The sequence below is a fragment of the Prinia subflava genome, chromosome 1 (assembly GCF_021018805.1).
Source record: "Prinia subflava isolate CZ2003 ecotype Zambia chromosome 1, Cam_Psub_1.2, whole genome shotgun sequence".
Lineage (NCBI taxonomy): Eukaryota > Metazoa > Chordata > Aves > Passeriformes > Cisticolidae > Prinia > Prinia subflava.
In genome coordinates, this window is record NC_086247.1 from 27,142,096 (window position 1) to 27,157,834 (window position 15,739).

At 42.7% G+C, this 15,739-nt stretch overlaps 1 protein-coding gene across 1 annotated transcript; it reads right to left on the reverse strand.

The window, feature by feature from the left end:
* Nucleotides 1–1,042: 1,042 nt before the first annotated feature.
* LOC134547608 (carbonic anhydrase 3-like) lies at nucleotides 1,043–13,911 on the reverse strand. The gene is made up of 7 exons (XM_063391759.1): nucleotides 13,678–13,911; nucleotides 13,401–13,598; nucleotides 9,599–9,717; nucleotides 7,639–7,731; nucleotides 5,937–6,002; nucleotides 3,502–3,657; nucleotides 1,043–2,290 (listed from the first exon to the last, which is right to left on the reverse strand). The coding sequence occupies exons 1-7, from the start codon at nucleotides 13,712–13,714 to the stop codon at nucleotides 2,171–2,173; spliced, it is 789 nt and encodes a 262-aa protein (XP_063247829.1). The 5' UTR covers nucleotides 13,715–13,911; the 3' UTR covers nucleotides 1,043–2,170.
* Nucleotides 13,912–15,739: the final 1,828 nt, after the last annotated feature.

The window sequence follows — 15,739 nt, forward strand, 5'->3', positions numbered from 1 at the left end:
TATGTATCAAGGAAAGGAGCAGCAAGGTTTTCTAAGTTCTTGCCACTTTCAGTCATCACTTAGCATAAAAACAGCAAACACTTTATTTTTTATGTAAGTCAATTTATTGATTCTCTGAAGACATAAAAGCAGTTATTTCAAGTGCAGACAACTAATCCCATTTTATTGCCTCAATAACAAGAGATTAAAACATCACAGTCAATGGCTTTTAGGTTGAAAGAATCAAATTCTTGTCTCAGTTACTTTTGTTAAAATTTTTTCATCACAAAGATCAATTGCATGTGGATATGAGAAGAAATTTTACACTAAGACATAATAAAGTAGCAAAGAATTGTTGCTCATGAGTTTCCTGCAGTAACATTTTTATGTGTTAAGATTTACAGATTCAGGAGTTTAAAGATCTAAGGGACTCCTAAAATCAATACCCTCACAAGTGCTGCACTTGTAATATCAAAAGCTGATCTTCTGATAAAATTAAGCCAGTGCCAAAACATTTGTAAACAAGATTCAATCAATACTTTAGCTTCTGCTCACATGAACTTAGTTTTTAAAAAGAAACTGCTTTATACTAAGCAAAATACATTCCTAATTAACTAAAATACAAACTTTCAATGGGAATTCAGCAATCCTTAGAACAATTCTAAATGAATAAAAAGGATCAAAATCTGCCCTCAGTTTTATTTCTGAATTCTCACTGAATTGTGCTGGTAATAGCAGCAGAATTTCTCCAGTGTTACCCATTCATTACTTCCCTGCTGGAGCACCATTTTTCTAGTAAAGGTGGAAAGTGAAATAGTTAAGGAGAACTGGGAAATGCCTATTCCAGCCATTTGTAGCCCTGTATTTTTTAGACTTTCACATATCCCTTATAAATGCTGCTGTGAACATGTTTGTGGCAACATCTCCAGAAGAACACCCACAGCTACCTCCTGATGAGTTCCAGGAACACAGAGAACCCAGAGGCTTCATGTGCAGTGGGATTTATGCACCACCTTTGACCATCCAATCTCCTGTATGTCCAATACCAAATAATCACCTGGGGTTGAATATAATGCTGACCTTTATTCACAGATCGATGATACTTGTACAGTGAAATGATAAAGTTTACATGATGAAGGACAAGGGAAGTTGATTTAGATATTTCTGTCTGCCAGTGATTCCTTGCTTGGATCATAATTGAAAGCTGATGTGTCTCCCCAGAAAGGAACTGAGCCAAACAGAATCCACTTATATTCTCCAGCTACGGAGTCAAACAAACACTTAGGTGACTTGACCTGCATTTTTCCATAGCAGAGATGACAAATGACACAAATGAATCATCCAGAAAAATCCTTTCCATATGCAAAAAATCCCTAACAGGTGAAACCGTTAAGGTGGCAAATATAAAAAGCAGGCAGAGCATCAAAAATCCATCATTCTGGGAGATAACATAGAGCAGCAGAAGAAAGCCACTTTCCTTTCAGAATTTGTATACTAAATACAAAGCAAGATGATACCAGCAGGTCTCTACACTGGATGGGTTAAGTAACAGCAGCAGTGAAAGAAGAAAAGATAAACAGTGTAAGCAGCGGGATATGGCAAAGAGTGCAAATGCTGAAATGACAGCAAGGTCTCTTTTCTTCTTCACACAGAAACTGAGTATGCCTGATTTTACCCTCAGAACACTAATCTAATCTGGGATAAAAAAAACTATGAACAAGACAGAGAAGGGAAAATCTGGTATTTTAAAGGGGTACTTATTCTTTAGATGTCTCCGAGGGTGGCAAGTCTGAGCAAGATCACAGTGTAGAGACAGGCATTTCCCTCCTCTTCATCTACTGTTACTTCTGCTTTCCTGAACTACTGGTTCATTTTTTTGCTTTTGAAATTAATTTTGAATATTGAAACTGAGCCTATTTTTCTTATAAGACCACAAGGCAGAGAAGTGACCATAAATGCTGAGGCATTTGTGGTCAAGAATCATTACTTCTCATATTTGCTTATTATGCTTAGTATTTGCATACAGTATTTTTCTGCCTTTAAAAACAGATTCACTTTTACCACTCAGAATTTCAAACTGAGAAACACAGATCTGGATCCAGAGGAAAAGCAGTAGACAGCAAAGCACTAACTACACTTTTGTGATGTAAGGATTTTCTCACTCAGGTTCAGCAGAGCAGGACTTGAGGTTTTACTTGAATGAGGCTCTGACTATCCTGCCTTTCAGAGGCTGCGGCGGGCGCCAGTTGCCAACAAGAGGACTCATGGGTTCATTCTCATCGTTCTTGGAAAGGCTCCGGAGCTTTGCCATCTGCAAGGAAGAAGAATTCAAGTGGCCATGTGGAAGCACTGTTGACCTTACTGCCTAGAACAAACTCTGAGATGAAAAAGGAATTTTCATATATAGCGACAAGCACACAGTGACAATGACAGTCTCTGACAATACTGAGATTACTGATAAAGATTGCTGCAGCCTAGGAGCTTGCACTGTTTCTGTGGATCTTCACACTCTTCATCCACAGAACAGTTCCTCATCTGACCCTTGCCTGGGCTTCTTTTGTTTTTTGCTGATTCACTCGCACAGTGTGGAAAAAGAATAGGGCCCCACTGTGACCCTGCTGGAGCTGGACTGCAGGCAAACACCTTGTGAAAACACAGCTACCTCTGAAGGAGGATCCAGACCTATGCCAGTGCAAGGCAGTGGTAGAAAAATCTGGTGCAGAAGTTTGTATTTTGATCTGTAAGGCAGAGATACGCCAACTGGATTATTAAGTTGAATCATGAATTCAGCACTCAACTGCTGTTATTCAAATTAACTTAATTTCAGTGTTGCTTTGTTAATTGTTACCCTTTCATCCAAATGCAAAATAAATCTATTTTGAAAACAGCCATTTCAGTAGAAAGGATATATGCTGACTTGTATTGCTGAAGCAGAAAGTGGTATAAATAGCCAAATTTTTTGACACAAGAACTAAAAACATCACCTTATCCAGACAGGCACTTTGTTTTTTTTCCTGTAAATGCACATTTGTGCTATGTGAATGCAAGTGGTACATTAATTTGTATGAATGTTCAGGTTTACAGGTTGTAGGTTGTTTGATCTTTCTCACTGACAGCTTTTAAGAAGTCAAGGTCTGGACCAGCAATTTCTTAAACCATGAAACCACCAAAATATTAGTCTCACTTGCCACTTAATCGTAAAACATGTAGAATGAACTGAGGGTGGTGTGATGGCTGAATGTTGTGGCTCAGGGGCACTTGTGCCTCAGCAGGTTTTCTGGATCCCAAGAACACCACGGCTGAGGCTGTTCCAGGAAGTGTCCTGCAAGAGCGCCCGATTCTCAGGGTCAGTTTTACAGCCCATCCCAACAGTCTGTTCTGCAGTCAGTTGCTCACTGTCCACACCTAAAGCTTTCCCTACCCAAAAGTCAAGGTACACACAGGGCTTGCAAATCATCACACTGACATGCTGAGACACTGCTGAGGACTGGAAAAGGAGCAGCAGCAGTGACTGGAGTTTACCTGGTCTGAGCTGACTTCGATCGGCTCCCTCAGGAGAATCCAGGTGATGCACTCCTCACAGGGGGGCGTGGTGAACGAACCGTGGTAGGTCCAGTAGTCCCGAGATTTGGGGAAAAGGATTGAAGGATCAAAGTTCAGAAAAGGAGCCTCCTTCCCCTGAGGGAAACAAAAAAATTCTCTGCAGTAACTCCAGAGATAGGCATCTTAAAAGTCATCAGTATCTATGTTATTATAAAGGAAGTAATTAAATACCAAGATTCATGCAAGAAATCAATCTTCTTTTCTTCCTGTCAAGAACTTTCCCACCAATTAATAATAACTGACATTTTGATTACATTAATAAAGTAAAAGAAATTACAAACTAAATTGTGTAAGATCAAAGCAAATTCATTTTTACATTTTTTTAGTCCGGAAATATCAAAATTCTGTTTTATTTTGGACCATTGGGATAAAAGTTAAAGCCTGTGGCACTGCTGGTACTGTTACCCTTTTTATCCAACAAGATAGTGGCCAGGCATTTATCCCAGATTCATTACAGTCTTGTCTTCTATCTGGAGGAATTTAAATCTGCACCTCTCTCCTCCAAATATTGTGCTCTAATTATATGTTCCTGGTGACACTCTCAGTCTTTTTGTTGGCACTATTACACATAGTAAAAAATTAAAATATTTCCTGTAAGAGTACTGGGTCCTAAATATCTTTACAAGTTGAGGTGATTACCACCGGGCAAGGGCGAAAGCAGACATCAGAGAACATTTTCTAAGTCTGCCACCAAATAGGATAGTAACTCCACAGGAGTTATGAGTATTCCTCGTTCCCTCTGGGAAACCAAAACTAACAGAGGCAATGCAGTTCACTTCTCTATTGATATTTTGGATGCAGCTCTAGGAAGGAAGATATATTAATCCTATTTCCTTCTTCTATTATGGGGAATCTTCTCTGGATTAGAACAAAGTGAGTGGCAGAAGCTGAAATTGTTTCCATGCATCCTTGCACAAATTAAGAACAGAAAGAGTGACTCCAATTATATCTTCCTGAAAAGATTATTTTGTAAGCTCAATATGAATTTGCAAATAATTTCAGAAAATTGTGCTTTTTCAGTGAATACAGTACAGTGACCAAGAAACTCCTCTGCCTGTAATGCATCAGAGCAATTGAAAATGTACGTGTGATAAATACACCAGTGATACCACCCATTAATCTTTCTGAAAAATAAGTAATCTTGGAACATGTCTGTGATGGCAGAAAAGAAAGAAGAGATAAAATACTACAAGTGGATCTTTGCATATGCACTTATCTTTCTCTGCTTAACTTCAGCTCTTGTTTTCTTCAGAACTGCTACATGTAAATGGCCAAAAAATGATACAGGCATTATGAGAGAAAGCCATCAAAAGAGATACCATTGACACATCGAGGTGGGGGCATGGATAGGGTGAAAAAAATAACCTTCAATTCCCTCAGCAGGAAGAACTTAATTGCATTTGAAAACTGAGTTGAAAAAAAATAAAATTCTGACTCTTACAAAGGAGAGAAGAGCTTTCAGGCTCAGACCTGCACATCAATGGCAGTACACACATACACACATTAAATACGAGGAATTCTGGTAAATTTGCAAGAAAATGCCCACAAATTTGGTGATCTGGTGGCATGTTCAATGTGAAATAAATTTTAAAAAATTACTTCTAGCATTATTAGAATCATAACATTTATTATGAAGTAGAATTGCTGAAGTATATCTAAAGATTAAGTTTATTGTACATGATAATGCTAAATTACAGTAGATGCAATATTGGTGTTCTGTGCAAATAACTTCCTCCAGCAGCTGTATCTATGCAGTTGGTATGGACTGGTGCCTTAGATCATTAATTAAACTAAAAAGCAGTTTAAAATATATTTGCAATATATTTGCAATGTTCTAGTATCATAGGAAGAGAGAACTTAGGACTGGTGCAGAAACTGCACCTTGTAATTCCTTTTATAAATACAGTTTCTTCTTAAATCCAAAAACATTTTTAATCTCCCCTACACTGACTGGGAGCCTGATCCATCATTCCTACTAGTTTCTTCTGATTTTAGGCTAACTAAATTTCTGACTGCTATATGCATTTTTTGGGCTACTGTCCTTAAATTCAAAAAACTTATCATTTCTTCTTGGTATTGGTCCACTGGCATATTTTTTACATAGCAAGACTAATAAGGCTATCAATTGTGTAAGCAAAGATTGATTTAAAAATCGTCTTCAACAAGAACACTTGCAGAAGTGAGGAGTTAAATATTTAATTAAGCAAAAGAAAGTATGCTGCTCCACAGTTTAATATATCATCTCTTGTACTACTGTTTGGCATCAAAATGATGCCAAAATATGAATCTGAACTAGTAATTCCTGCTTCTGTGGTTTTCCAGCTACATTATATCACAAAAAAATGTTTTGATACCTTGGTCTTAATGTTTTCAATTTCTTCAAGAATTCTCTTCATCTCTGGTTTGGGAGTGTTTCCAACCTATAATGCAAAGCACAAATACTGCATCTTTTTCATCATATCCCACAGTATTTGAAAGAAATTCAGCACATCCCATCTGTCACATTAGGCAACAGCAGTCTCAGAGAACCCAGTAATCTGACAGAAAATTATGCATGTTCAAAGAACATCCAAAACAGCAGACACCAATAGCTGCCTTTGCAATTTGAACATGTGCTGAAGGACCCTACAAGGCATCATGCCTGCCTGAGGCATGGACTGCACACTCAGTGTCACTACCCAGGGCTTCACCCTTGGCTCCTGCTTCAAAAGCAACCCACAGCCCCTGTGAGACATCTGAGCACTTGGCAAACTCTTGATTTGGCCTGAGGAGCTGAAGGGCTGTGGTTCCTGCAGACACTTCATTCTGCAGCACATACACAGTCAGATCAGACTTGATGTAAGACGTGTGGTGAATTCATGTCTAGATGACCTCAGCCTGTGTGGTCACTTTATTGCTTGTGTTCATGACATTTAGCACTTCCAAAATCTTTGACATCCCAGAAGAGTAAAGGCAGTATGCATAGGATGTACTGTTACTGCCATGTCGTGTTCCAAAATAGATTAACTTCAATTCCTCAGAAGATAATTCAATTCTCTTTTAGTAGTATCCCAAAACCCAGTAATGGAACATGACAAATTCAGAGGAAAAAAAAAGCTCCTTCACCAAAGAGGAAGAAAGAAACAGGGAAAGAGGGACAGAGAAGACAAAGATACTACTTACTTTTCTAGACCTTTTAGCTGACCTTATCATGGTTAATAGGAATATAGTGATGTGCTTTGGAAGTTGTGTTTTACAACATAAAACTTTAGCCTAAAATAGACCACAGGGAATGACAAAGGAAGAATAATTGAAGGACATAATCACAGGGGAGAATCTGGACAGATGCTGACCTTCAATTTAGACTAACCACAAGAGAAAAGGTCAGGTTGGCTCACAATGTAATAGAATTAAAATGACACTGTGTCTAGTATGTCCAGGGACACTGTAGCAAAATTAATTACATCCACTCCCTCTTGCTTGTACAAATGCCACTTACTAGTGATAAAACAATAAAAGGACACCCATTCCCTGATGGTGTGTTCAAGCTGAAATGCCCACCTGCAGCTAAAAGGACTGAAGTTTCTGTAATTTATCACTTTTAGGCTATGTCCCCGTTAGCATTTCTCAATGTCCTAGAACAGATTTGGTACAAGGATTACTTTCTTTCTGTTGAGTTTATAAAAAATCAATCTGAAAATACTGGTACAGTATTATTTTGTTTAAAAGTTTCTGTATTTCAGGGTTAGATCACGTTGAGTGATCTTATTTTACCGTCAATTCTTTCTTTTTAGAGTAGGTTCATTGAACTCATTTTGATTCCCAGCTTGTGTGGGGATCAACAAGAGACCAGAGAAGGAAATCAGTCAACATAGCCTTGCTGACAGGCAGATACAACACCTGCTAGCAGACAAATGACAAGAGGAAACACTCAGCCTATGCAGACCCTCCTCCTCACCCAGTGCACACCACAGGAAAGGGCTGCAGTGCAGGAAAAAACAATGGTAACTTTTCCCCTGGCACTACAGAAAGAGGAAAAATACAGAAAATCACAAAGACTGTTTATTTGCCACTTACTTTCAGAAAAATGCCCACAACAGCTACACCATCAGGTTGTTTTAAAGCTCCAGCAAAATTACCGTGTTTTGGATTCCAGTGCACCATATGTAACTAAAAATCAATTAAACCTCAGTTATAAAAAGAAGAAATTGTCAAAAGCACAATCTTCACTTTAAATTAAATTCAGAAAAGATTCTGGCACACAGTAAGTAAAGGAATGGACATGAAAAAGAAAACTCTAGGTAAGTATTTCTTACTGCTGCTCCCACGTTTTTATGTGCTCCTGCTTTTCAAAAAGCATTGCTTTGCATTTAGTTGAAGCATAGGACAAAGAAAATTGAGTTTACCACACAATATCAGACAATGCAACTATAAATAGTTTAATCCAAGCACATGACATGCACACATGCAGTGCATAAAACACCTGTTGACATGCACTTCATCTCAAGTATGCTTTTAGAACTTCAGGTTGTGCAGATGTCAGCTCAAGGATTTACACTGGGTTGTATGTAGCGCATACTGTAGTGCATATTGGTTTGTGTCTCTTAGCACATTGTACTGGAAGGGAGTGGGGATATAATCTGACATTTCTTTCTCATCTCTACTTTTAAAAATGCTGTATTTTCAGGATGTATTTCAAATTTTTGCATCTCTGTCCAGCAAGTCTCTAGCTCACGCATACAGCTACAACTGCTGCAACCAGCAGTGTGCAATCTCACATTAAGGAGCATCTGGAATACAGTCATACAGGGGAGGAAAAAAAGTCTTTTTTAAAAAAGTTTATTTAAAATAACAAAATTTTTTTTTCCTGAATATAAATGAATCTATTGTTCTCTTTTCTTTTTAGGATAAGGATTTTAATGCTAAGGATAAAGTTGGAGCAACCAGATGTCTTTGGTTACAATGTAGCTAAAGTACATATATTCCAGGGGTTTTTCTCATGGCAATAAATACATGACTACTGCTAACAAAAGTAACACTAAAAGTTTGTGCTTGAACTAGCCAAGAAACAGTTTGAGGGAACAGGTTTTTTTTCTTTTTAGTTGGCCACAGAAAGCAGAACAGTAGCAAAGACTGGCTGTGGTTAAGGAACAGGAAAAAAATTCCTAAGCTATCACCTGCAGTTATCTCTGCAATGTCTGTGCACTTGTGAAAGTGTCTGCCTCAGTTTTGTCCTGTGAGAAGTGGGCAAAGCTCCTTCAAGCTCTGGGCCTTGAGAGTATAGGTGCAAGGCAGGAAAACACTACTACAGGATTTTTGTAGGCACAGGTATGTGTTTTGAGCCTATGCTCAGATAAGGTGGAGGAAGGAGGCAGCCTTTGCTAGCAATTCTCTAGCATCAATAGTTAATTCACTTACATTTTGGACCTGAAAAAGCCTTCAGGGCCTAAAGCATTCATGAATTTTAACAAACTAGGACAACAGCCCTGCAGTGGTTTGCATTTTTTAAAAGCCAAACAAACAAACCCCAAACATTATGTTTCTGTGATTCCTGAAAATAAACCCAGTATTTTAAAGCAGAGATGTTCAGGAACTAAAACATACTCTGAATCAGTTTTCAGATGGATCTAATTTTGAGTGTCAGCTTATCAAATGTGCTTTTAGTGAGTTTTTCTATTCTTTCTGAAACTGGCTTGGTAACTCAAGCTATACCAGAAATGACTAAAAGCCAAAAAAATTTCAGCAGATCTTCCTATTTGGAAATAACAGATTGCTTTGTGGCAAATATTTTAAAAACATTCTAAGATACCAGCAAAAACTCTGGCATGAAGGAAAGAAATCCGTGTTAGTAGATACTTGCAGAGATACATTTGTTGGCAGATGCAACTTATCCCACTGCATGCTAAGCAGCATTCACAAGTTTCACAGGCGGAGAAAAACCAGTAGCTCTTGGGAGAATGGTTAATGTGTTCAGATGCAAAATCAGATTCCAGTCATCGGTGAATGCTGCTATACAAAACACAAAAATCCGTCCTACCTCTGCCGCGTACTTGACGCCGTCGATGACATGTTCGGAGCCGTGGTCGTCGGAGGAGCCCCAGTGCAGGTGCAGCTGGCGCAGGCGGTAGGCGCCGGTGAGCGGGCCCCCTCTGAGCACTGCGGGGACACGGCAGCAGCACCGTGATCAGCTGGGATCACCCGCTCTGTGCCCGGCGGGCACACGGCAGCAGCACCGTGATCAGCTGGGATCACCCCCCGAGCCCGGCGGGCACACGGCAGCAGCACCGTGATCAGCTGGGATCACCCCCCGAGCCCGGCGGGCACACGGCGGCAGCAGCACCGTGATCAGCTGGGATCACCCCCCGAGCCCGGCGGGCACACGGCAGCAGCACCGTGATCAGCTGGGATCACGCGCTCTGTGCCCGGCGGGCACACGGCGGCGGCAGCAGCACCGTGATCAGCTGGGATCACCCCCCGAGCCCGGCGGGCACACGGCAGCAGCACCGTGATCAGCTGGGATCACGCGCTCTGTGCCCGGCGGGCACACGGCGGCGGCAGCAGCACCGCCGCCGCCGCCTGCACCCCGCGGGGACGCTCCGCAGCTCCCCTCCTACAGCCCCATCGCAAGGCGCCCGCAGCACTCGCCAGTTTACGTGGCCGGGGCTAAACTCTGTTGTCAGGAGTGCTGTTTGATGTGAAAACTGTGAGTCAAGCACAGAATCAAATCCCAGCTGCTCAACAAGCCTCTTTTCTCCTGGCAAGTGGACTCACTACAGTTCCTGGTACGGAGAGAGACAGGGATGTTCACAGGTGATGCTTGTCGAGAAAGAGTCTTTAAAAGAGATTGGCATTAGGGCTGTTAAAGTAACCCAAAGGTGCTTCAAAAAGCACCTCCAGTCCATGATTAGCATACCTTTTACAGGTCAGACAATTAAACTGTGGTTACAGATAGTTAATTACTTCTAAAAAAAAAAATTAAAAATTATCTGTTTCTTGGAAGTGAGGGAAGACAATAAAGTTTAGGTCAAGTGAGTTAGAAGATTGTTCATGAACCACTAACAAGGGAAACTAAGTAGCTGTTACTTCTGCTATGCTTAGCCAAACAATGCTGACCATGCATCAGTCTGACAGTTGACATCAGCTCTGACTTTCAAAATATCTCACCTGCTTTTTCAGCCTGGAGATTCTTTTGAGCAGGGACTGCTTAGAGGATAAGCTCTCAAATGTATTTTTCATTCATTACCTAAGGTTGGAATGAGTCGTGTTTGCTTACACAGAAAGCTGATAATGTAGTTCACAACTGCAGTGCCAGAAGGCCTTGTTTAAATAGCATTCGAGTTTGAACTTCTACCAGTAGCTTTGAAGTTCAAAGTTAACACTGAAATCCTCTTTTGCCCAATGGTCTCAAATGAATTCTTGATGTCCTACAAGTTGGAATACCTACACAGAGCAAGAGGTTTAACTTTGCAGTTTCTCTTTTCAGTTGGTAGGTGTCACAACCATCAAGAGGAAGGCCAGAAAAAAAGCACTGTTGAGACTTAAGCATGTAGTTCCTCTTACTTTGTAACTTTTTTCATGCATAAATAATCATAACTCAGTATAGTATTGAGTAATATTGAGTAAACCTTCTGTAGAAGCCTTAAATGGAAAACTATTATTATTATTATTATTTCACTTTCAAATATAGGGAAAAAAGGCATAGAATCTATGGCCCAACTCCTCAAAAGCATTTGGTTGCCATTTCACACTGGAATCAGTGGGAGGCAGGAGATGAATTTATGTGTTCTACCTACATTTACAAGCTAGATCAGTGTCAGATTTGGAAACTCATTTACCACTCATTTCTTACAGGTAGCCCTTTCCAGAGCTAAAATACTGTGAAGCACTTGAAAACAGCACTTCATAACAGTATACAAATCTCTTTAGCATAAAACCAAAACTTTTTAACATTCAAAATTTTCCATGGGATTGGAAAAAATTATCTTCAACTATATTTTTTTTCCAATTAAAATGGAATCTGTGACTACTACATATCCTCACCTCTTTGCACTGCAGAAGCCAACAAAGAAAGGTAATGAAATGTCTACAAAAACATTCCCCATAGTCTTTCAGAACTGTCAAGCATGGTATTTGATTCTGATCAGACACATGCCTATGAAACCCTTGGGTCCTAAATTACTGTCCAGCACCCTGCAGAAAGTAAGGGCAGCCAGGAATGAATGTACACACTGCATGCCCAAAGAAACGACAGAGGTGATCAGGAGGGGAGGGACAGGGAGGCAATGGAGGGAAGGTGATTTAGAGGAAGCGCTGCACCAAGGGCTGCTGGTTTGGCCAAATTGGGATCTTTCTCCAATGCTGTTCCTTGGACAGACAACTTCTTCAGCAGCCTAAAACATTTCAGCCTTTAGGAAGCTGTGAAGAAGACAGAATAGAACCACCATGTGAAAATGTTCATTACCGATTTCCTTCCCATGCTTTCGGTCATGCCATTCATTTTATGCTTTCACGCTTTTGGAAGAGCATTCTGGCTTATGGACAGAACTTGTTACAAGGGCAGGTAGTGATAGGGCAAGGAAGAACGCCTTCAGACTGAAAGGGAATGTGGTTATGTTGGATATTAGGAAGTAGTTTTTTTACTGTGAGGTTGGTGAGGCACTGGAACGGGTTGCCTGCAGACACTGTGGATGCTCCATCCCTGGAAATGTTCAAAGCCAGGCTGGATGCATCTTCAGTAACCTGTTCTAGTGGAAAGCGGCGATGAGGGTATGGTTGGAACTAGATCAACTTTAAGGCTGCATCCAGACCAGACCATTCTGTGTTTCTATGGTAATAAAAGTGCAATTTATGAGACCACTGTGTAGAAACTGTGGTAATAAATACTAAAGTTCCATAAAAACACATAACTTAGAGACAGTCCTGGTCCTAAATAGATGAGATTCCATCTGAGAGACATGGAACAATAACAAGTAGCTGTAATGATAAATAAAGAAATCCAAGGAAACAAGGGGCTCATCAAGATAAACAAGCAGGAGAGTGATCTTTCAGTGTACTGTGGGTACATTTCAGTAGTGATATAGCTTACTAAGAACAAAATCTGAATACAAGTGCCATAAAAACAGATGCACAGAAATACAAAGGATGGTAACTGTTTTCCATTACCTAGACTGCTTTTAGTCTTGATGAAGGACCAATCAATACTGCATGCTTTTGAGATGTGTTTACCTTATATGATATTGTGAATTTATTATTTATTTTGAGAGTTGTTTCCTATCAGCATCCAGAGCTATACAGATAGAGCTCTGCAATCAGGTTTTAAACAATTTAATTTACTAATATGGGATTGCCTGCTCTCAATTAAATAACAAAGCTATTTCGTAGTTTTCCAGAAACTATAAAATTCTATTTACATAAATGCTATTTTCATAACTTTTCAGGCTCTGAAGTACCTGAAGAATTACCGTGCAGAAGAAATCAAGATCTGAGTGGGTATAAATATATATAGAAGTTTTTTTGTTTAAAAGTGTCTCAGAGCATTCTAACCCACTCTGGGCACCACTGTTGCCCCTTACACAAAACCTGAAGGTGTGGTGTCTGTGTTGAAGTAGGTGACAGAGGGAGAAGTCCAGCACCGAGCTGCGTCTGTATTTCGGGGGTTCCCCTGCAGCCTTTCTGTCCCACTTCAGATTCACCAGAATAAACTCCAGGAGCATCCTTCTAACATTGCCAAGAGCCTTTTCTCTGCTGGGCTGCACAGGCTGGATACTAAAGGATGCTTTTTGTTACCCGGCACTTTGCATACTTTGATCCCTACCAACCCCCAAGAAGTCCAAACCGACCTGATCGATCGAAAGTGTCGTCGAAGACGACGCGGCAGGTGCGCCCGTTGTTCAGGATGGTTTTGGCTGCCCCGGGGTCATAGCTGGCGTGCCAGGCGGGGAGGGAGGAATCGTGCTGCACGTCCTTGCTGTTGATCTCGATGGGCGACTGCTTGTCGCCCTTGGCCAGCGGGTAGTTTTCGTGCCAGCGCTCGGGTCCTGGGGGACAGAGACAAAGAGAGGTGGGCCCTGCTCGGCCGGGCCGGTGCCGGCCCCGCGGTGCCCCGCGCCCGCTCACCATTGTCGCTGTCGTAGCCCCACACGGACTGGGCCATGGTGCCGCTGCTCGCCGCTCCCTGGCTCACGGCCTTTTATAGACGGCCGCGGCTTCGCGTCCTGCCCGCGGGGCCGGGCAGGGCAGGGCCGGGGGCGGCCGCGGGGCAGAGCCGTGTTCTGCCCCGGAGCAGGCAGGGGGATGGCGGCGGGACCCCGCAGCTCCCTCCATGCCCGTCCCTCAGGCGCGGCTCCGCCCGGGGCGGAGGGTGCGACGGGCCGGGCTGCGGGGGAGGCGGGAGCGCCCTCAGCCCCCGGGGTCCCGCTGGGATGAGGAGAGGCTGCCCGGAGCGCCCTCAGCCCCGGGGTCCCGCTGGGGTGAGGAGAGGCTGCCCGGAGCGCCCTCAGCCCCCGGGGTCCCGCTGGGATGAGGAGAGGCTGCCCGGAGCGCCCTCAGCCCCCGGGGTCCCGCTGGGATGAGGAGAGGCTGCCCGGAGCGCCCTCAGCCCCCGGGGTCCCGCTGGGTTGAGGAGAGGCTGCCCGGAGCGCCCTCAGCCCCCGGGGTCCCGCTGGGTTGAGGAGAGGCTGCCCGGAGCGCCCTCAGCCCCCGGGGTCCCGCTGGGGTGAGGAGAGGCTGCCCGGAGCGCCCTCAGCCCCGGGGTCCCGCTGGGATGAGGAGAGGCTGCCCGGAGCGCCCTCAGCCCCCGGGGTCCCGCTGGGGTGAGGAGAGGCTGCCCGGAGCGCACAGCGGCTGCCCCAGCGCCGGCCGCGGGCGGAGGGAGCTCGACTGTCCCCTCCGCGGGCATCGCTGCGGGCGTGGAGCACCCCCGGTGATTCTGGAGCAGCTCCCAGCCAGGGCAGCCTCCACCGCTCCGCTTCCCTGCTCTCACAAATGCTCCCGTGCAGCAGCTCGGAAAGGCCCCGTGTCTGCCTGAGGGGATCTCTCACAGCCTGCAGAACCACTGAGCAAAGGGGACTCTGCCACCCCGAAGGAGGCCACTCCTGACCAAGGACTCAGGTTTGGCTCTGATGGTGTCCAGTCAGTTCTTCATGCAGGGAGCTTTACAGCAAATACATTTCTCATGTTAGACAATTTAGCAGTGGGTATTTTAGCCAGGAAAGCATTTCATTTTCAGGTGATGGGGAGTTGGCAACAGTATGGCTGTGTTAGCTGGCTTTGTCCACACATCTATTTTGAATACTCAGAGCTTTTCTCTCAAATGCCAGCTTCACTCTGATCTCCCATAGCTTTGTCAGTCCATGCTAACACTGCTGCAACTCTGTCTGCCTTGAGCCATGTAACTCAAACCACATAACTCAAATTAAATACTATTCCAAGATGAATATTTGGGAGTCAGTCAAGAAGCATCTCAAACCACGGAGATTTCCAACACAGGTGCAGTGGACTTGTTCAAAAGCTCCTGGTACCTATCAGCACTGTAATGCAGCATAGAAATAAACCTGGAGCTTTGAGAGGTTCTACCCTTTGTGTTGCTGAGGTACAGGAAAACGATTGAGAAGCAGCAATATACAGAGCTTAGGACTGATTTGGTCCTACTTGATGTCCCAAAACCAGCTGGAAGATAAAGATTCCCCTTCTAGTTGTGCTGCATAGCTAGTCTAATAAATATCTAAATATGGACTTTGTTTAGCATAACTAAAATTACTTAATTAAACTTGTTTAGTAAATTCTTCTTGCTCTAAGTATAATCATAGGTAGACATCCTGAATCCTTTGAGACAAAGGTAGGACAATATGCTTCACTTAGGAATCTGCATCTGAGAAAATCTCTGTAGTGGTGTAGATAGTATTTTTACATAGAGAAGATACATCAAATTGAAACTCAGTAAGCCTTAGCAACTTACACAATATTGTAAGAGACATCCTTTTACTACCTTTAAAGGAACAGAGATCCATTCATCATCAAAGCATCCTTCAAAACATGTAGTTCCTCATATCTTCTTTAGGCAGAATTCAATTAAGAAAGTACTAGGAGATGACTTGGGTACAATGGTATGGAAAAATACATCTTTTTGCTTTCAAAAGAGAACTCTGGGACAAAAGTAAAAACTTTCTTTTACTCTGTC

What these genes read in the sequence shown, in the direction of transcription:
- LOC134547608 (XM_063391759.1), bottom strand. Translation starts at nt 13,714, where the DNA reads ATGGCCCAGTCCGTGTGGGGCTACGACAGCGACAATG. An exon ending in CGACACTTTCGATCGATCAG is followed by an intron (nt 9,718 to 13,400) that starts GTCGGTTTGGAC and finishes GTGTCCCCGCAG; the next exon opens with TGCTCAGAGGGGGCCCGCTC. An exon ending in TTGAAAACATTAAGACCAAG is followed by an intron (nt 3,658 to 5,936) that starts GTATCAAAACAT and finishes TGTTTCCCTCAG; the next exon opens with GGGAAGGAGGCTCCTTTTCT.